The sequence below is a fragment of the Podarcis melisellensis genome (genome assembly GCF_964234715.1).
Source record: "Podarcis melisellensis genome assembly, chromosome: 14".
NCBI classification, from domain to species: domain Eukaryota; kingdom Metazoa; phylum Chordata; class Lepidosauria; order Squamata; family Lacertidae; genus Podarcis; species Podarcis melisellensis.
In genome coordinates, this window is record NC_138546.1 from 16055870 (window position 1) to 16077601 (window position 21732).

Sequence of the window (21732 nt, forward strand, 5' to 3'; positions counted from 1 at the left end):
GGTAATTCAAGAATCGATGTGATTTGAGGAACTACTTGACCAAGTTTGAGAACACCTAGAGAACCTTCTTGACTGCTTTATAAATTTCTTTCTTCTTGCTCTGTTTCTTCCATCCCAGATTGTTTTTTATTAATCTTCAGTTTTATGAACCATAGTGACTAGAATGAGACAATTAGGCTGTCTTTTCCTGTTCAACTTTTCTTATTTATACTTCTGTAGGCTGATGGGAGTCTTGACTCCAAGATCTGTTTTTATGACATTGAAATGGACACAGTCACTCTGTTTGATTTCCAATCTGGGCAACAGAAGGATGCCAGGGAGATGATCTCCATTGGACAGGAGGCTGAAGGGTGAGAATGCTTTTTAAGCCTGAGGTGGAGGGAGAGATTATTGATGTGAATTAATTAATGAGAGTGGAAAAAACATTAATTATTTGCACAAGCTCACCTGAAGACTGCTTTATTGACCACTTAGAAGTTACACAGTACAGCCTGTATATTTCTTATTTACTCTTTGATATACTACAGTGGTACCTCGGGTTAAGTACTTAATTTGTTCTGGAGGTCCGTTCTTAATCTGAAACTGTTCTTAACCTGAAGCACCACTTTAGCTAATGGGGCCTCCCGCTGCTGCTGTGCCGCCAGAGCACGATTTCTGTTCTCATTCTGAAGCAAAGTTCTTAACCTGAGGTAATATTTCTGGGTTAGTGGAGTCTGTAACCTGAAGCGTATGTAACCCAAGGTACCACTGTATAGTGTGTGTGTGTGTGTATATGCGCGCGTGCACACGTACATACGCTCACGTACTATACTAAACACAACCCCTTGTGGAATGGGTCTGTGAGAAGTCTTCTGCTAGCTCTTGTGCAAGAGTTCACAGAACAGCACTAATATTTTTTTCCACAAAAGAGATAAAGGGTCCTAGTCTTTTGAAAAGCTTCACAATATTTACTGTTTATGCAGCTGGGCATAATCAGTTTAGTTTATCAATTAATGCTAAGCTCCATGTCTTCTTCCCATGGTACCAGTTGTTTTGGTTGCTAAGGGTGGAGCATCACCTTATAGAGGTAACTGTAGCACTTCTCTCTTCCCAATGGCAGGGGTGACTGCCACAAAGGGGGACTTAACATTTCTAAGAAAAAGCAGCAGTACCAGCCCAGCTCTGTGCATGATATTCTGTTCCCAGTCCACTGGCATGCTTCCCTTCCTCTTGGCTTAGCACCGCAATGCTAAACTGGAAGACTCTGAGAAGCACCATGATAAAGTAGCAATGATGTGGCAAGGAAGAATGCCATGCTGCCATTCTTTTTGCGTGGTGTACACAGTACCATTCATACAAGACATGCTGCATTTTCTGTCATTATTTCTACTTTACTTGTATTAATGTGTGCACTGGTTCCCTCCCTACATTTTTTTTTGCTGCTCCTGTCATTCCGTTTGTTTTCATTTCTGCTGGCCAGTAGTTGTTGTTTGGGAGAGGATCTGTCTATAAACCTTATGTAAGTATCATCAGCTAGAACCACCAAAATTCCTAATTATTTAGTTGGATTTGGAGTCTGCCTTATTTGGCTTATTGTTTTGCATTATAGCACTGCTGCTATACTCACCCAGCGGAGGGAGTTTAAAGCTGCTTCACACAAGAATAAGCTGCTATAAACAACAAGCTATAGTGTTTGATAGTAGTGCCATCCGACCATTATCTATCTAGTAGTGCCATGTAGGGATAGATGAATCAGTTTCACTTTCACATATGTTCACCTATAAGATCATTATGTCCTGTTTCTGTAATACTCTGTTCTTTAAAAAAACTGCACAGAAATCTGCAGCTAGTCAAGTTTTTATTGGCACTTGTTTTGTTGCTGATAGTTGGCTTTATCTATAATTTTAGTTTTTATTTTCTCTTATATTAATCACTGTGATTTTAGAATTGCTTTCAGTGCTGCTTTTGATTATGGTTTTAAATGGAAATGTAGTTTATAAACATTTAAACAGTCCACCAGGGGTCACTGTAAAACTGGATCACCTGTTAACCAATGTTCAGCATCATTTTCATAGTGTTTATAGGGGAGGTGTGTTCCCATCCAGTCTTTCTCATCTGTACACACTAACCCCAATTGAAATTTGGTGGGCCTCATGTTCTCATGAGATTCTGGAGAGAGTTGATTAAATAATGTGGCCCTATGTGTTGGCTTACTGGGACGCGGGTGGCGCTGTGGGTAAAACCTCAGTGCCTAGGACTTGCTGATCGTAAGGTCGGCGGTTCGAATCCCCGTGGCGGGGTGAGCTCCCGCCGTTCGGTCCCAGCTCCTGCCCACCTAGCAGTTCAAAAGCACCCCTAAGTGCAAGTAGATAAATAGGGACCGCTTACTTAGCGGGAAGGTAAACGGCGTTTCTGTGCGTGGCGCTGGTGCTGGCTCGCCAGTGCTGCTTAGTCATGCTGGCCACGTGACCCGGAAGTGTCTTCGGACAGCGCCGGCTCCTGGCCTCTAGAGCGAGATGAGCGCGCAAACCCTAGAGTCAGTCACGACTGGCCCGTACGGGCAGGGGTACCTTTACGTGTTGGCTTATTTCTTTTCTCCCTCTGGAATATGCATTTATTGCTGTGGTTCTATCATTTAATTGTAAGCGTTTGCACTCTTAATGAGTTAGCATTGGGCTGTCCTGTCCTCAACAAAGATGCCCATGGGGCAAGGGAGGCTTTTAGTTGCAGCACCATGGAGAGCTGCAGGTGAGCAGCTTTCAGTCCTTGAGTCTTAAAGGTAAAGGTACCCCTGCCCGTATGGGCCAGTTGTGTCCGACTCTAGGGTTGTGCACCCATCTCACTTAAGAGGCTGGGGGCTAGCACTGTCCAGAGACACTTCCGGGTCACGTGGCCAGCGTGACGAAGCTGCTTTGGCGAGCCGGCACCAGCGCAGCACACGGAAACGCTGTTTACCTTCCCGCTAGAAAGTGGTACCTATTTATCTACTTGCACTTTTAGGGGTGCTTTCGAACTGCTAGGTGGGCAGGAGCTGGGACCGAAGATGGGAGCTCACCCCGCCGCGGGGATTCGAACCGCCGACCATGTGATCGGCAAGCCCTAGGCACTGAGGTTTTACCCACAGCGCCACCCGCTGTCTTAAGAATTAACTAAAGCCATTCAGGACCAGTTCACCCTTCCTTCAGAAGTGGCAATAGAGCCTAGCATGCCATCTCCTTCCTGAAAAGTCTCTCCAAGCACATTACGTACCCTGACAGGTTGAAATGGGGATGTGAGTTCCTGGGACAGAAGTCCTGATTCAGATCCCCAGTGGGTGCAGAATCTCAGGGTATGGATTGTGCAGGTCCCAGCTCAGGCTTCAGGGATCCCTGGCTCAAGAACCCTTGATCCAATGGACTTGAACTGTGAATTGGGCCTAGACATTATATTTGCTTGTTCATTATTGCATTTATATCCCACATTTTCTCAATGGAGCCCAAGATGCTGTGTACATGATACATGCTGGGTGGGATTTGCCGGGGAGAAGAGTTCTTTCTGTGTCCTAGTTCTTTTGTTAGATTGCAAATGTGCTGTACGTTCTACCTTAATAAAACTAACTCAGCTATCAGTTGTCAGTATAGCCTCAAGGGGTAAGTAATATGTCTTTAATGGTATCTATCACATGTAGCATTAGCTGGAGCTCACTTATCTGATTCTGTTACAGTTTCAAATCCAGCATATACTGGTTCTTGCTTGCTTGTCCCCCCCACCTCATCCCACCCCCCAAAAATCACCCTATATTTTGATTACTAATTATGTGTGCTTTACAAGTAGTTGTGGTCTGGATTTATACTTGCGTTGTCCATGTAGGAGAAACACCTCTGAATATCCAGAGCTGAGTGATCGTATTCCTACTAGTCACTTTTGGGATCAAAGCGAACCAAGGCTTTTTGTGTGTGAAACAGATCGGAACCCAAGTCAGCAGTCCCTGGACAAGAATCAGCAATCAGAAGAAAACTCAGTATGTCTTTTTCCTATTCTCCTGTGGCTTGTTGCACTGCAGGGATTGGTTGTTGATGTTAACTCTGCTCAGGGGTTTAGCTAGAATGCTTCAATTGGTTGCCATGAGGAATCCTTCTTGAATGTCTTGAAACTTAAAATAAAAAAGGCTGACTGTATGAAATATTGTGACAGTAGCAGTTCACATGTTGTTTAGCGTAAATGATTGTCAGGGTTTGATAATAAGGAAGGGTTCAGCCAGGAGCCTCCTCTCGGTTCCAGAATTCAGGTATTTTTCACCTTTTCACCTGCAGAGTGTCTAAAAGGGGGATAACCTCTGCACATGTGTAGAATTCCATTATTTCTGAGTGATCACAGTTGCCTGTGGATAGCCTTGCCCACTTTGGGCTATAGCCCCACCCACTGCCAGCTGCAGCCCCTCCCACCAGCAAAAATTCAGCCTGTGGCAAATTACCCGGAAGGAATGTGGCCCTCAGGAGAAATAATGTTCCTCATCCCATGTATAAACAGAGGTTTAACTTGGTATAAGCCGCTTCCTCTGTTCTGCAGTCTAATATATAGCTCTGTTTTGTTTTTGTAGCTCCTCTTCAGCAAAGTGGTTGGCTTATGTCAACATAAATGTTTGCAGGGGCTTCCCCTGTTGAGTGAAGAGGTGGTTTGTTCCTGAAATACAGGACGCTTTGTTACTGTCTTTCTTTGCTGATTTGTGGTGTGACTTTATGATCAGTTTAGAGAGGATCCCTGTAACTTGGCCATTCGTAGCAGGTGTGTGTTCTGTTGTTTAACTAAGAACTCTGCCAAGTGAAAATGGAAAATAAAAACAAACTGTAAAAAGGATATTGCTCCATAAAACCCAAATAGTGTTCAATTTCCCCTTCCAGGTGGATGTTTTGATCGTATCCTTCTTCAGTACTGAAGAGCATGGGCTTTTGCTTCATGATCGCTTTCCATTGCCATCAGCCTACCGGTCTCTTTTGGGCATGGAGGTGCCACATTATTATTTTGCCAAAAAGGTAAGTGGTCAAAGAGTTTATAAAGAGTTGATCCTTGAAAGCTTCCCCCTTGTCTCCATGCAGGAAACATTTTGTTCTCTGGACCAGGTTAAGGTAAACTGAGACTTGCCTGTTATTATTTATAAAGCACCTAATGTCTTCCTGGGTGCTGTACAAATATTACAGCAGACTTACAATCTAATACACTTGCAGCCTTGCAGTTTTGTACACATGATACAAAAGTATAAAGAGATAGGAAGGGAATAGGAAAACAAGCAAATTCAGCCTGCAGTTCAAAGTTACATAAAACATGAAGTCCTGTTGTGTTTTTTGTTTTGTTTTGTTAAGACAGTGGTGACTAATGAAGGCTGTGGAGGGACAGTACAGTAATTTAACTGTGCAGTCATTGATGTTTCTGTGGTGGCTGTTCCAACTACTTCTCCTTTATGGTTTCATGTTGACCGTAGGAGATGATAGCTTCTTCCACTTCAAAATGTGCTACCTGCCAACTGCTGCCAGGTAGCACCGGATGTTACCCCTCCCTCCAAGGAGTGGGACATTTCACCATCTGGACAGTTGGATAGTCTGAATTTCTAGCCACTCCCTGGTTTCAGGGGTGACTGATAAAGGCTCCAGGAAGAACAACAATATAAATATCCACTCTCCGGACCTTAGACTAGGTAGGTGGGGGGGGCAGATGAAATCCTTTGGAGCTTCCATTCAACAGCAGCAGAGGTAATTAAGTAGCAATGCAAATAAGAAATCACTAGAAATTACAAGCGATTTGATTTGTTTGCACTGTTCTATCATTTGGGGCTCTTCAAATGTGCATAGAATGACACTCTGGAAGTAGCAGAAAAAAGCAGCATGATCAGCCCAATTCCATATGGTATAATCTGTTCATAGTCCACCAACATGCTTCCCATCTTCTTGGTTTGCCTTTTTAACACTGAACTGGAAGTCTTAGTGATGATGTGACATCGAGCAATGCCATGCTGCCATTTTTGAGTGACGCACAGAGCACCACTCATACTGGTTATGCAGTTGATCTCCATCTTCATTACAATTGAGAGCAAGACCCAGAGCATTGGCATTTTGGAAATGGAGAAAAATTAAATCCTGATTTGGCAAGAATATCTGTGATAACATATTCCTTATACATTACTGGGGTGAAACGGCACATCTAGATTACAGAAGAAATACCTCAATAGCTGCAGTTTAGATACTTGCCATGCCTGAGGTTTATATACTCTCAATGTAACAGAGGCAGATTGTCTGTTTCATTGCATTTTCTGTCACTATTTCTGCTTTGTCTGTTTTATTCTTCACTCTGTCTACATACTTTTTTTTATTAAATAAAATGCTGCTCCTATCATTCTGTCTCTTTTTCATTTCTGCTGGCCAAAAGTTGTTGTTTTGGAGAGGCTCTGTCTTTAAACCTTACGTAAGTATCATTTGCTGGCCTTTATTAAATGAATTTGCCTCCCCCACCCGGATTTCATTGTTTCAGTTCCTGTTACTTAAAGATTATGCACAAAGTCCTAGAAGGCTTAGAAAAGTAGGTTTGATGTCAGTGAGGTGGGCGGCATGAGAGAAAAAGTCTATGTGCGAGTGCCTTCCCTTAATTGCAACTCACAAGTGCTTGCAATGGCCCAGTAAACTCAAGATTCACTGTCTATTTCCCCCCACATATCTGATGATGTGATATCTTTTGTGACATTTAATATGGCATGGCCTTTTTGTTGATACTAGTTGATGCATACCCTAATTCACCCATGTAAACACATTACCTAATGGCAGTTGATGAAAAGAGAAAAATACTTATTGGTGAAATCAAGGTGTGCACCACTGGAATTCTCAATTACTTTGTTGCATTTGGAGTCACCATAGGATTTCCCAATATGTGTTGTGTTGTGTTGTGTCTTCTATTAACTCCTGCAGTTCATTTGTATCTATTTATTTATATTTGGCAGTGCATAAGCTGCATTATTTATTTATATGCATTATATGCATTTATATTTATTTAGAAGCCATTTTTCTGCCGAAGGCCTCTAAAACAGTGTAGAATTTACATTATCTTGTGAGCTGTAAAGATGAATGGAAGTGGGAGAATTCTCATATTACAAAGTCACTGTGTTGAAGACCATTTAAAAAGCTTCCACATTGCTGTTGTACAATAGTCACTTGTCCCAGAGATTGCTCCAAATAGCTCAACTCTTAATTTTCCCCAAAGGGTGAAATCTTCAGAAAGTAAAAGTGGTTGGGTTTGCAAGTTGCTATTTGTACTCCTTAAATATTGTGAAAATATTTTGGATTTGTTTATCCCTTTTGTCATGTGGCACTCCTTTTAAAGACTTTTTTTGGATTGGTAAAAAATAATAAGTATAGTGCTAATATGAGGCTTTTACTGTGTTCAAAATCTAAGAACTGTTTTGGATAAGAATATAGCTGCTGTCACAGGCTTAAAAATTATTTAGGAATTTCTTTTCATGGGAAAAACTAATGATATTGTGCTCATCATATGACTTGTGTTTTCCTTTCAGCCTGAAGCTGATAAAGATGAGGCAGAGCCTAGTGGGGTAACACTCTATCAAATGGTAGCCAGAAGGCCATTGCGCGACTTCATTGGGATGGAAGAGTGTGACAAGGCCACATGTGATGCTATGCTTAACTTCAGCTTCTATCTCACCATTGGGGATATGGATGAGGCCTTCAAATCCATCAAGCTCATCAAAAGGTAGGGACACTAACTTGGTTTGGTTATTACAAGATTTGTGTATGTGCTGGCTAGGATCCAAAGAGGTGTGTAAGTAAATTCAGATGCCCATTGAACTTTTGGGCTTATATTTCTTGTAATGCAGCCCCCAATTATTATCCTTTTCAAACTCTGAAGTTTCAAAGGTAGTTTGAGATATTTCATTGGAATGCTTTGTCTGCTCCTATAGTAGAACATAAACCCTCTTGGTCAGTTCTTGGAATTTTTTTCCCTTGAGGGCAACCACATTGGCTACTTTATCCCTCTACAACAAACACAATGACTCAAAAACATAACAGTAGAACTGGCCACAGAGCCACCATTTGTTTTTAATTTCACATTATTATAGTATGGCTATTGCAATATTAGCAGAAATAACATGTCTTAAATATTCCAATATTTTATTTTATTTTATTAAAGGTAGTTAATTAGAGCACATTTAATTTTTAGCATACAGAGCTTTTCCAGAAAGCAAGCCAGGCAAATTTTAAAATAAAATCCAGTTTTTGATTATGTGATCATTCAGTGCAGTCTTAGGAAGATGGCCTTACAAGTCTGTGTTAAATTCTGGAGGCTGGCCGTGGAGTGTGGTGGGAAATTAAGAGCAGGAAAGGACAATTTGTTTCAACACATAGATGCCTGCCCACACAATTTTCATTTCATGGTTCCAACTTGCATTATTTACAGTACAATCCTATACAACAGTATAGGTACAGTACAGTCCTATTCAACAGCAAGACCCAGTGTGTTCAGGTAAGTGTCCACAGAACTATAACATTAATTGTCTTGAATAATTTTATGTATGAAGTTTCATAGTACTAGAGACACACAAGAATGGTTAGTGTGTATTCTGCACTTACTTTTTAATATTCTTACTCTGATATAGGTTTTCCACTTGCTAAATGTACAGATTAAGCCTACAGACATGTGAGCTTACACCCATGATTGTTTTGAAAAAGCAATGAATTTGTCTCTTCATTTTGCTGTTTCACCACTATCTATTGAAATGTATTTCAATAGATTTTTGAAACGAAAGCTAATCATCTCGGTATTCTAGTTTTTATTGGTTGACTTGATAAATATAGTTCCTCAATAACTGTATGTGCTGGGGCTTAAGTGACAAACTTGGCTTTCTCCCTTATTTGGCATCCAAATTACATTGTAATGAAATTCAAGAGCCAGCTTGATTATTTTCTTTGTGAAGAAAATGAAATTGGGGTGGGGAGTGGAGTGGAGTGGAGAAGATGAGTTGGTGACGCCAAAAATCAAAGCACAGATTTAAAGATATATACTACACAGGTCTCTGAGAAAGAGACAGTAAATATATAAGTTCACAGCTCTGTCATCCTGACCTCTCTGTCTCAGTGGCTATGCCTATAGCAAAAATGTAGCATCTTCAGTTTTATGTGACACACATATCACTTCCTGCTTTCCCCACCTTTCTTTCTTCCATGTGTTTTGGACCTGGCCGTTTTACAATAATTTCAGTGCTATGCCAAACAGAATTATGAGGCTTGTTGGAAGGCAATATTTTTGCACTCCCATTAGATAAATAAGGAGTAACTTTTATCTCTAGTAAACTCAACTCAAACTCTACCCTACTCCTGCGCCTCCTGATAGTTTGTCTCTCAACTGGGGTGGACTTTGGTCTTTCAAATTTTCAGTGGCGCCCTGTGCGAGGCCAAAATTCAGCACCCCCCTGCCTCTGGCCTTCCATTCTTAATTCACTACACCATAGTTGTGACGCCCTGCAGCATCCCCTAGGCTTGGTGTCCAGTATGGTGGAACTGGTTGCACTGTCTTAAATCCACCTCTGATATAAATTTTTAACATGGCATCGTACATACCCAGTAGTGAATCTTTCAAATCAGCACCAAATATGAAAATGCCCAGTAGTAAAATTTGAACTGGGTAACTGTTTAGGGTGATGAAAAGAGGGACTGTGGCTATTAACATAACTATATAAATGGATCACATTACAAGGTGTTGGGTTTTTTGGGTGTACTTCTTTATCATCGGTTTAATGACTTGTGAAGTTTTCTGAAACATTTGCTTTAAAAGAAGACAAGCTTGAAACCTTCAACTTTCATTCCTTAAAAAAATGCTGACATTCTTTATAAATTCTACTATTATGTCAGTAGCTTTTTGGTTTGAAAATTTTGAAATAGAAATAATTGTTCCTACCAGATTGAACGCACTTAACATTATGGATGGTTGACTCTTTAATATAACGTATGTGTTACACAAGCATTATTAATTGAATGATGTTGATGAAAATGTGACATGGAACAAGTTTTCCTTTCCTCTTTCATGTGCTTTATGTTATTGGATCCAAAAAAGGATACTTTCCATAGCTAAGTTTTTTATTGTGGGATAACTTTCTCTGAACCAAGTTTCAAGCTTGGAATATTGGGTTATCTTTCCCCCTTTCCACAGTCCTACAAAACTCATCTTGGGTAGATCTGCCACATTTCAAATCTTCCTAGAATGGCCATGTGCCCTACTTCTCAGATTATAGTCTTCTGCTTAAAGTCATCCTCCATTTGAAGGCCGTTCTACTTCATGCCTGGTTTAAAGTTAAAGAACCATAAGGAAAGAAAACAGGGAGGGCTTTATAAGTTGCTGTCCATCAACAGTTAGCACCCGGACAGCAGTTTGCGCAGACACACAGGTTACCATCTTGTTCCCCTCCATAGTGAAATATATTGTGTTTCTATTTAATTATAATAATTGTTTCTAAATTTGCGACAGTACATTTAAATTAGCAGGTGCACATTATTTAAATCTCTGTCCTGTTTTGTCCTCTTTTTTGTGATGCATTTCCTGGGTTTGGGTACATAAGCCACCACCCTTAATATCCCTGACTTTTGACTGAAGTTCCATCAGGATAGTTAAGCTGTTAATATTTTACACTGTACATCAGAGAGGAGAGGTGGTGTATAATGTACACATGTATATAGATGTAGCCCATCCAAGTAATAATGTTGGGCTTCTTTAATTGAAAAGTGAACTTAGTGATTTCCTTCAATGTTTAAATTACATGGCATATTTCATAGAAAGCAGTCCATTCTGCATGTCGTCTTCGCTGAAGAGTCTGCCCCTTTTACCCACATATTCTCAACATGGTGACTCAACATAGTCATTCTCCAGCCCACGTCGGAAGCGAGCAGTCAGGGTACGACTGATAACGATGACTCTGGGTGCCATGCAGTCCTCCCGTCGGTGAAGGATGTTCCATATGAGAATGGCAGCAGCCAGTGTGGCCAGAAGACAAGCCCCAATGTTCAGGTAGCAAGACCAGGACAGGCTGGTATAGGGTCCAATACGATAAAAGGTCACCAACCCAATGACCAGAACGAAACCTGAAAAAAACGTACAGAATAGAATGCCATATGTGAGTAATGTATCTAGACATTCTAGAAAAATCACTTGTTGCGAAAGAACTTTGTATCTTGCCCAGTAGTGTGCATCTGATAGTGGTTCATGTGTGCAAAAGTGTGCATGCACAAACATATATCTCCAGATTTTGGCACTAGAGTAGTTAAATATCACTCATGTTTTAATCACAAGTAGACCCATTGAAATTAGTGAGCATGAATAAGTTAGGCCCATTAATTTTGATAGGTGTACTCTGAGTAAAACTTGGCATTGAATACCACTCAGTGTAAATTTTCTGTTTAATTCTAGGAAGCCAAGGGACACGTAAAACTTTGGAACTTTGGAACCAAGGTTACATAAATGAGTAGGAAAAGGAGACTGGAAACCAGTTTGACTCTGTGCATATCTAGATGCACAAAGGAAATCCATTCAACCAGTTTCGCTTTCTCTGAGCCTTTAGCACATACTGTACCGGTCACTGGTTTTCAAATGAAATCTTGTTTTTAAATTTAAAAGCTGTGTTCTGAGTTTTGCCTCTGTTACTGAGCTAGCACCAGTTGTGGCCTTTATCATAGAATTGTAGGATTGGAAGGGACCCTGAGAATCACCTTGCCCAGCCCCCTGCAATGCAGGAATATGCAGCTGTCCCATATGGGGATCAAACCTGCAACCTTTGCATTATCAGCACCACACTCTAACCAACTGAGCCATTACTCTAATTTATTTATTTCCATTTTATACTCTGCCATTCCTTCCAGCGGGAATGCATAGTAGTTGCCACATCACAGCAATACAAAAAAGGCAATAATAAGAACCCCACTTAAAGTACCAATAAAATGTACAAAACTGCCATAAGAAATCAGCAGCAAGGTCAGCGGGATTTTCTTTGCACTCCAAAGCCTGGCATTTCCCCACTCATACTAAATACTGTGTCTTGGCTACCCAGAAAATCTGATGTTCCCCTATTGAAAACTCACATATCCAGGATGTCCCATACATATTGGCAAACAACCGTGTAGAAAGGTCCTCAAACTCTAAGCTCAGCAATGCAGGTTTTTAAAACCAATGGACAGTACTGGGTCCAATTAATACAAGCAGTCACCTGTATGAGTTACCTCTTGATGTGTGGACCCATCTCTACTTAGTAGATTGATTGTGCAGGCTGTCTTGGTGTTTCGTGTTACACATAAATTTAAACAATGTCAGTGCAGCTGATCCTCTCTAGGAAGCTGTTCTTACAGAGTTAAAAATCGCCTGAGTCACAGAAAAAGCCATTCACACCAGTGGCTTTCCATATGGAGTTGGCTCTATGTGGTACTAGTTCAAGAGGCCACGAACAAGGATTCACATGCTTTCAATGAAGAGTTATATAAACACGGATATTGTGAAGAAGGAAAATAATTTTTTCCTCTGGGAAATTCCTTTATCTAGGAATCTCCTGTGAAATGGTAGGAAAACATCTAATCTTAAAGCGCAACAGTATTTTGCCTTTCTGCAGCACATTATCCCACTGCTCTTGAAGATCTTTATGAACACAAAGAATCCCACTGCGGCTTCCCACTTCATATGTATCCTAAATATCCGGTTATTCATAGTTTCAGAGATGAGGAAGCTGAGGTGAGGAGACTTGTCTAGCCATGCAGGAAATCTGTCATGGGGTCAGCAGTAGAACCCAGAACATCTGACCCCAAGATGTTGTGTATGCAGTCGCAAAACCTCCTTCCCTTTAAGGCAGTGCCCTATTTCTTGATGAACCTCACTGCAGCATTCTAGTTTCTCTTTCCCTCCTCCACCCTTGCAGGTCTAGTTATTAACTTTTGATGGAAGTAATTTATAGATCTAATTAGCCTGACAAGAACAATATACAAAGAGGCAAATGTGTCTCACATAATAGGAAAAAAATCAGCTTCCCCTACTCCCATAAACACTTCCTTAACCACCACCATAACAGAAGGAATTCACATAGACAAAAGGGCCCCTTTGCAAAGGGAGACTAGAATAAACAAAGGCCCGTAAACAGACATAAAGATCTGCAGATACCATTTCCGTTAGGTTTGTGGGCAAGGACAGGTCAGACATGAAGAAGGTGATCTCTCTCTGCTTTGCTTGCACATCTCTTACAATATGACCATTGTATGTGACTGCATCCTAAAAAATGGCTACAAGGGAACTTGATGATTTGTTTTCTTCAATAGTGAGTCTTCTAAAGGAGTCAGCAACTAGAGGCCCTTCAGCTAAATTCAGTACCCTGAAGATACCAGCTGCTTCTCCCCTGGAGGCAAGAAAACTGATTAGAGGATGTGGCAATTATGTTATAAGGACTTGGGGGCACTTGGCTTTGGAGAACGGGGGTGGTAGCTTATCCCCACCCTTCATTCACTTCTCAGATTAGTCCACCTGTAAATTGAGTTGCTCACCAAGACATTCTTGGGTTTGAATATGACAGCTGGGGGGTGGGGATGACTAGAACTAGATTTCCACGTGCAAACTTGCTGAGTTTCAGTGCCGTCCAGTACAAATTATCCTTTCACGAAAGATCCAAAAAATCCATTGTGTTATATTTTTATAGAGCCTTGTAAAAATCGTTTAAGCCTTTCTGGTTTTGTTTGGTAAATATTTGGAAGACACTGGCTTGGGATTAATGTCTGCAAAGGCCAGCAAGAAATAAAGGGATGGTTCTGAGGAGTAGCAGGTTCCCACCCACCTCCAGCGTTCATTCACAGTTACCAAGTTTCTATATAGTATGTGTTAAATCCTTTGGATCTACTGTAATGTCCTTTACAGTGCCTTTTGCTCCCTCAGACTAGTTTTTCTGGAAATGCTCTTGCAGAAGCAACAATTTTTGTGTGCTGTCCTGTGTACTTTAAAAATGGAACACAGGAAGTTGTGTTATACAGAGTCAGACCACTAATCCAATCCATCTATCTCAGTATTACTGGGGGAATGAGTCTGTGACCTTCTACATGTGAAATAGATGCTCTGCCTCAGAGCTATAGCCCTTCCTCACATTTTCACATACTCTTCCCTGGGGGATGTCATTGTAGGGCACTTGCAGCACAGTCCTTCATATGTCCACTCAGAAATAAGTCCCACTAAGTTTTTTTGGTTTAATCCCAGGAAACTGGGTATTGGATTGCAGCCGTAATGCAGGCTAACTCAAGATATGAACCAAATTAAAGCACAGAACTTGGAGAATTTCAATAAAATAGTATTTTTGCTACTTTGCTTTTTAAAAAATTACAGGGACTTGTAAAAAAGGACAAAGCATGAACAAGCATAGGCTGGCTGTTAGTGGTATCTAGGTGTTGCTTAAAGTGCTGTCATATAACAGGCAACTTACAGCTCAACTGCCACAATTTTGGCTTCAATTGGTGTGTGTGATTCTACTGACTTGAAGCAAAATGTGAGAGTTTTGTTAAAATGATGACTGGAGTTGAAGGAGGTAATAATAAGAAAGAGAAGCCCAGAACATCAGCAATGTCTCAGACCCTCCAAGTGTCCCTATTTTCCAGGGACGTCCCTGATTTAGAGGAGCCGTCCCATTTTCTGATTTGATCCAGGAATGTCCCACTTTTCCTTAGGATGTCCCTATTTTCATTGGAGAAATGGTGGAGGGTATAGAGTTATCCAACCCCCGAGCCATCTGAAGGCAATCCTATAAAGGGAAGGGTTTTTTATGTTTAATGTTTTATTATATTTTTATATATGTTGGAAGCTGCTCAGAGTGACTGGGGCAACCCAGTAAGATGTGTGAGTTATAAATAGTAAAATTATCATTATGAAATGGGATCTCTCTATTTTCATTGAAGAAATGTTGGAGGGTATGGTGTCTGATATTGGCTTGGCCCAGGGTTGAGATACAAAGATGATGTGTGAGAATGGCTAGTCTTGATTGACTCCTTAGTTCAAGAAATGTCCACCTATTGGCAATTCATCAGCAAGCATGAACCCTTGTACTTCTCTCTCCTGGTCAACTGACATAATGGTGCAGGGATTAGAGAACTGGTTCTAGATTTCTATAGGCCTTCCTCTGAAACCTGGAATTACTGCTCCTCTCCAACCCTAGGTTTCTGTATCTAAATGTAGAACAAATAGACATAATCTTTGCTATGATCTTTAAGTAATTTGGTGATGAATGATTTCTAGAGATGCAGCAATCATGCAGCAATTCAAGCATATTGGTATTATAGTGTGAAGGCACAGCTATACTTCACTTATATCTTCAGTAAGCAAAGTGGAGTACCTTCAGATATATAGATAGTAAAGTGGCCTATGTTTGCCTTTGCAAAAAGCAGTATGCTGTACAAATGTTATCAGAGGTAACGTGCGGCGGCAACAGGGCTAGGCTGTGTTTATTCCACTGGCCAAAGCCCAGTCTCCTTTTCCTGACCTAAGCTGTGTTGCAGGAATTAGGGGAAATAAAATGCAAAAGAAATGAGCCTCAAATGTCTCAAAATGTTGAAGCAGAGGTATGTGATGAAGTGCTCAGATACAATTCTGTAAAAAGAGTTCTAACTCCAAGTGAACAGATCGAGCGGGGGGTTCGCTTCCACCAGTCGTCAGGAGTTTGGTTAAGCACGTGTCAGGTTTTATCAGCAGAGGAAAAGTGGCAGAAATTATTATTTTTATTAGTTTCTTTGTATACCATATAAAAGTGACTGTAGTTTGTGCATTACTGTCCTATGTGTTTGTGTGAGACGCATATGTAAGTGTGAAAACTGTCATGGTACAGAAAATGACAGAATTGTCCATCTCTAATGAAAATCCTGTGTTCTATTTCTGTCCCCCCCCCCCATCACTTTCATCCTAGCCCATTCCCACCCTTGCTATATAAGCCACTAAAGTTTGGCCTGACATAAGCCAGCACTCTGCAAGTTCTTCATCTTTTATGTAAGGGACTAATTATTCATCACAGAAAGCTACTAAACTTCCTTGTGTTGCTCAAAATAAAACCACTTGTGTTAGCAAGGCTGTTTCCCTTCACAGGACCTTTGCTTGAACTCTAACTCTGAACAGCAGTGAATGAATGACACGCCACCCTTTTCTTCTCTTCAGATTTCATGGCAAGTCCCAGGCAGGTGGGGAAGGTCTAAAAGTTACTTATGTCACCAGAATATTTTAAAGTGATGCATATAGGTTCAGTTTGGTATGCCAAAACTGTTCTAGACAAACATCGAGGTTAAGAAACAGGTAGGGCTGCCGGCTGTGACTGATGGGACAGCAACAAAACTCAAGGGTCACAGGTTCCCCATCCCACAGCTGCCATCCATTGGGTTCTAGAAGCTCAAATGGAGAGCACAAAAGTGATAGCTACCTCATTTCTCCTCAATCCCCCTTATTCAGAGCGAGTGTGTGACTCTCAACACAGAGATCCCACATCGTAGTCAACAGTTTTGATGATTTTAAAAGGGGATTAGATAAATTAATGGAGGCCAGCAGTAGCCATAAGCTCCCTTTTTTCACAATCTAGTTTCCAGGATGGAATTCTAGGAATTAATTTACTTTGATGATGTCACTTTGATGATGTCACTTTGATGATGAAACTTTGATGATGTCACTTCTGAACCAGCATTATGGACTTGACCTGTGTCTGGGCCAACAGCACCAACTCCCACCTGTCCAAAACATCAGGGGACAGGGGAAGCAAAGCATAGAGCCAAACGTGGCACGGATTCAGTGGCCAGGTCCTCCTCCTCCTGTCACGGAGGGGAAGGAGGAGGAGCTGTTGGCCATTGAAGCCGCATTGCTGCTACCTTTAGCTCTGCCTGACGTGATGTCGTGTACAACGTCAGTTGCCCCCTCAGACTTCCTCATAAGTTGGCCCCTGTGGCCTGGGCTTACATGTGATCCTTCTCCTGCTGAGCATCGTTTGAAACAACATCATTGGAGCAGCTGGGAGAACCTAGAGGGGGAGACACCTAAAGCAATGTCTTCTTTTGAATGGCTGCTGTTCTAAAAATAATCCAGCTGGCAATTTTGCATCTGACCACCTGTTCTTCCATTCTTGGGTAAAATCAAGCTTTTGAAACACCTCTTCTAAATACTCTCAGCAGGATAAAATGTCTGCTGGAGGGAAGTTTGAAGAATACAGAATCAGTTATAAAAAAGTCCTACAGTGGCCAATCAATCTGTGCATATTTCTTGTGTAGAAAACCTACTAAGTTTTTGTCCCACTGTTCAGTAAAAATTGTCCATTATTTGTTTTGTGTTTTGGTGTCTCCAAAAGAGTTAATTGGCGAAAACGAGTCAGCATTAAGTGGGGGGGGAGGGTGTCTTTCTACTGGGAAAGGAAATAGATAATGGATTTGTTAAGAAGAATCCTGCAGGCGATGGTGTCAATGGTTGGGCAGGCAAAGTAGGAAGGGGAACGTTGCTCTGTGAACTTACATTTTGGATCAGAATAATGAGCTTCCTGTTTGAATCATTCTGGCAGAAAGCCAACTTCAGTTTCAAAGCTTATCTTCATTTGTTTCTACAGAGTCGTGCTTGTGTTAAATAATAAAATGATATCATGGTATAACATAAGGATTGAAAATGAGAGCCAGTGTGCTGGATGAGGACCTGAGGGCCAGGATTCAAATCCTAATACAGTCCGACCTTGAGCCAGTCTCACCTACCTTACCAGATTGTTGTAAGGGTAAAACGGGGAGGGGGAGAACCATATATGCCACCTTGAGCTCCTTGGAAGAAAAGTGGAATAGAAATAAATACATGTTGCCAGCAGGTCCATCCTGGCAACCTTGCCTCAAGCAGAATCCCTTTTCTCCTTGCAACACAGGATTGTCTTACTCAGGGTTCCTCAACCTTGGCCCTCCAGATGTTTTTTTGGCCTACAACTCCCATGATCCCTAGCTAGCAGGACCAGTGGTTAGGGATGCTGGGAATTGTAGTCTCAAAACATCTGGAGAGCTGAGGTTGAGGAAGCCTGGTCTTACTTATTTGGCTAGCTATATAATGATTAGCTCTGCTCAATACAAACTCTTCGGAATGGAAACCTCACTTGACCTCAGACTCTGTACACATTACTGGCTTAAAACATATCTAAGTCATTCTTTTCCCCCTGGTTTGGGGGGGAAACACATCAAAACATATTTTTTTATAATGAAGCCTTCTTCCACTGTAGCTTGATTATTCAAGAAACACATATAAAATATAAGAAGTGCCATGCTGGATCACACCAGTGGCCCATCTAATCTGATACCCTGCTTTCCACAGTGGCCAGCTAGATGCGTATGGGAAGCCCACAAGCAGAATATAAAGACAACAGCCCTCTTTTGCTGAGGTTCCTAAACCACTGCCTCTCCTTGATTTCTCACTGATTTATCTTCACTGAATGACCCTGACCAGGGTAGAGGGTGCATTTTGAGAGAGGGAGAAAAACTTCTTTCTTGGTCTACTTTCTCCTGTTTATGTTTATAGAAACAGCTAGTGGGGGGCGTTGTTGTATGTGTATCTCTTTTATGGATATAAATGTTTTTCTGCATACATATGACCCCGACTCCTGCCGTCCTCCCATTTAATTTTTCAATGTTTCATTTAATTGCAAAACTGCTTAGGGGAGGGAATTGGAAGGATGTTTGCTGATGGGAGACTATTTGAGTGGTGTGAGGCTGACTTCTTCAGATTTCCTGAACATTTTTTACAAAGCAAAGCTGATTGTACATGATAGCAGAATTTGCAGGGGCTTTTCACTTATTAACAAGTGTAAAAGGCGAAGCTTGTCTACTTGAAGAACATAGAAGCTATTCAGAATTCTGTCTCTATAAAGAAAAGCCTCTAAAGTAAAATTTATGAGCTCTTACTCAAAACCCTCTGTGCACAAAACTGCTTCCATTTTCACCACAGTGCTTTTCCAAAGCAAACAATTCTTTCCTGTAAGGTGTGAGGCTGCACAGTTCTGGAACTGTGTGTGAATCCATGTGCAGCCGCCAGAGCAATACCACTTCCTCTACTCTTTCCTTCCTCTCTGCTTCCTAAGGTTGTATTTTGTTAGATTTTTTTAAAAAGAAAAAGAAAAAAGGATGCACTTCTATCAAGGACACACACAGGTGGCTGAAATAAAAATGATGCAGGGCTAGGAGCCATCATAAGCGTCAGTGTGGTGAGTGTTGACAAGTGACTGTGTGCTTGCCAAGGTCATTATTATGTTTGGGGTATTTGAGGTATGACTGAAATACTCAACTCTCTCTGAAGTGTGACTTCTCTTCAGTGTGATGATTGGGAAACTGCTGTATGGTTTGCAGACTATGAAGACAGGATGAAAATAAGATACTGGCTTGGATTTTGTGTAGTCTACACTGTTGGTCATGCCCTGACCTAAGGTGTACCGCTGCAGCAGCATTGACACAATTCCATCCTTTATTTTTGGTTTGGTTTCTTAAAGAAGACGGGTGACCAGAGTTGAAGCCTCCTGTATCTTTTAATAGTTGTGTATAAAAGAATTTTAGCAGGCACACACCTGCATGACATGCAACGCCTTCCAAAGTTCTCTCTTCTGTACAAGTACTAAAGGGTACAGGATGCATCTGGTCACCCTAAAGAAAGAAACAAGAAGTTGGTAACATGCGTGGTGGTGGTGGGGTTTAGTTTAGTTTTTAAAAAGCGGGTCCCAATGTTTCAAATTGTAGTTCTGTGTTGGTGCTGTGTCTGAAGAAGCTTTGAGATTATTGCTTTATGTGAACATTTTTCTCAAGCCTTTTATGAGACTGTACCCTGCTTCTCTTCCCTTTCAGTGTGGCATCAATAAGGACACAATCTATCAGAGAAGACCTACCATTTGTGTGTTCATCCATAAAACATGCCTTAATTCTGCCTTCAGAATAAATTTATGTACAGTGGTACCTCGGGTTACAGACGCTTCAGGTTACAGACTCCGCTAACCCAGAAATAGTACCTCAGGTTAAGAACTTTGCTTCAGGATGAGAACAGAAATCTCATAGCAGCAGCGCGGCGGCAGTGGGAGGCCCCATTAGCTAAAGTGGTACCTCAGGTTAAGAACAGTTTCAGGTTAAGAACGGACCTCCAGAACGAATTAAGTTCTTAACCCGAGGTACCACTGTATTTATTTTTATGTATAGAATCATACCTCATGTTGCATCCACTTCAGGTTATGTGTTTTCGTGTTGCGTCCCACGGCAACCCAGAAGTACCAGAACAGGTTACTTCTGGGTTTCACCGCTCACGCATGCGCAAAAGTGCTAAATTGTGCAGTGTGTGTGTGTGCAAACGCGGCGCTTCGGCTTGCGTCAGTTTTGTGTTACAGATGGGCCTCTGAAACGGATCCCGTCCGTAACACGAGGTTCCACTGTAGTCTGCTTTCACGATCAAGGTTTTCATAGAATTTTTGACAAGGCTAGTATGGAAGAGGACAAGCTGAATGAATGGGAAGCAGAAATAGCTTCCTATGTTCCAGAATACAGTTTGGTCATAGGCACATAGGAAGCTATCGGATACTGACTTTGACCATTGATCCATCTAACTCAGTAGATTGGCAGCAGAGCTCCAGGATTTCAGGCAGCGGTCTCTCATGAGATGTCCAAGACTCCTCTATTACTCAACTACAGCACTTCCCCTATCCAGATCTTCCTCTTATCTCCAGCCCACGGGTACTGTTTCATGATTTGGGGATGGATGGGGAAGTTGGTGGATGCAAACAAGAGTCAAAGTAAATCAAAGGATTACACTTTGATATATTTAAGTTTAAATGGTAAAAGCAATAACATTTAAGAGTATTTTTGTGATTACTTTATATAATGCATAATATAGGTGCCCCTGAGGAATAATCACACTCCCTCTCTGTCAGTCCTCCCTGAATGGCATCAAAATTACCATAAAGGTAAAGGTGACCCCTGACCATTAGGTCCAGTCGTGACCGACTCTGGGGTTGCAGCGCTCATCTCGCTTTATTGGCCGAGGGAGCCGGCGTACAGCTTCCGGGTCATGTGGCTAGCATGACTAAGCCGCTTCTGGTGAACCAGAGCAGCGCACGGAAACGCCGTTTACCTTCCTGCCGGAGCGGTACCTATTTATCTACTTGCACTTTGACGTGCTTTCAAACTGCTAGGTTGGCAGGAGCTGGGACCGAACAACGGGAGCTCACCCATTGCGGGGATTCGAACTGCCGACCTTCTGAGCGGCAAGTCCTAGGCTCTGTGGTTTAACCCACAGTGCTACCCGCATCCCTATAAAATTACCATAGAGTGGAATAAAAAGAAAAAGCTAAAGCATGGAGAGCTGGGAATGGCTAATTCACAAAGGATCTTCCGAATTGTTACTCCAGTTTTTCGCATGCAAATTGTTGGCCCTCCAAGCTAGAGATTATGATAGAAAATATTGAAGAATCAGTGGGGCGAGTTCCATGAAATACCAGCTTGGTGTCCAATAACAAAGATAAGCTAATGCTGTGAATAATAACGAAGCCTTCATAAATACTTATTTCTCAGAAGTCCTTTACACTGTTTGCCTTTTAGACTGCATGCTATTTCAGACGGCCATCCCCTGTCAAAATATAAATAGAAGTTGCAGACCAAGGCAGCACATATGCTTGTCTGTTGTGCATCATTGTGTATGGTACATTGGACAGTGTGGGCCAGACATGACTGTGGGCCTTATATTGCCTCCCTTAGATCA

At 41.6% G+C, this 21732-nt stretch overlaps 2 protein-coding genes across 4 annotated transcripts in view; one reads left to right on the plus strand and one right to left on the minus strand.

Moving 5' to 3' along the window:
- Positions 1 to 21732, plus strand: part of IFT140 (intraflagellar transport 140) — a 281216-nt gene that overhangs the window by 20014 nt on the left and 239470 nt on the right. For all 3 annotated transcript variants that reach the window (XM_081887923.1, XM_081887921.1, XM_081887922.1), the window contains exons 15-18: positions 220 to 350; positions 3829 to 3979; positions 4860 to 4991; positions 7514 to 7707. In XM_081887923.1, coding sequence (XP_081744049.1) covers positions 220 to 350; positions 3829 to 3979; positions 4860 to 4991; positions 7514 to 7707 — 608 coding nt within the window. The remainder of the gene's footprint in view (positions 1 to 219; positions 351 to 3828; positions 3980 to 4859; positions 4992 to 7513; positions 7708 to 21732) is intronic.
- The window catches only part of TMEM204 (transmembrane protein 204), a 32783-nt gene continuing 20980 nt past the window's right edge, over positions 9930 to 21732 (minus strand). The window contains exon 3 of the mRNA XM_081888095.1: positions 9930 to 11087. Within this exon, the coding sequence (XP_081744221.1) occupies positions 10843 to 11087 (245 nt within the window). The 3' untranslated portion in view covers positions 9930 to 10842. The remainder of the gene's footprint in view (positions 11088 to 21732) is intronic.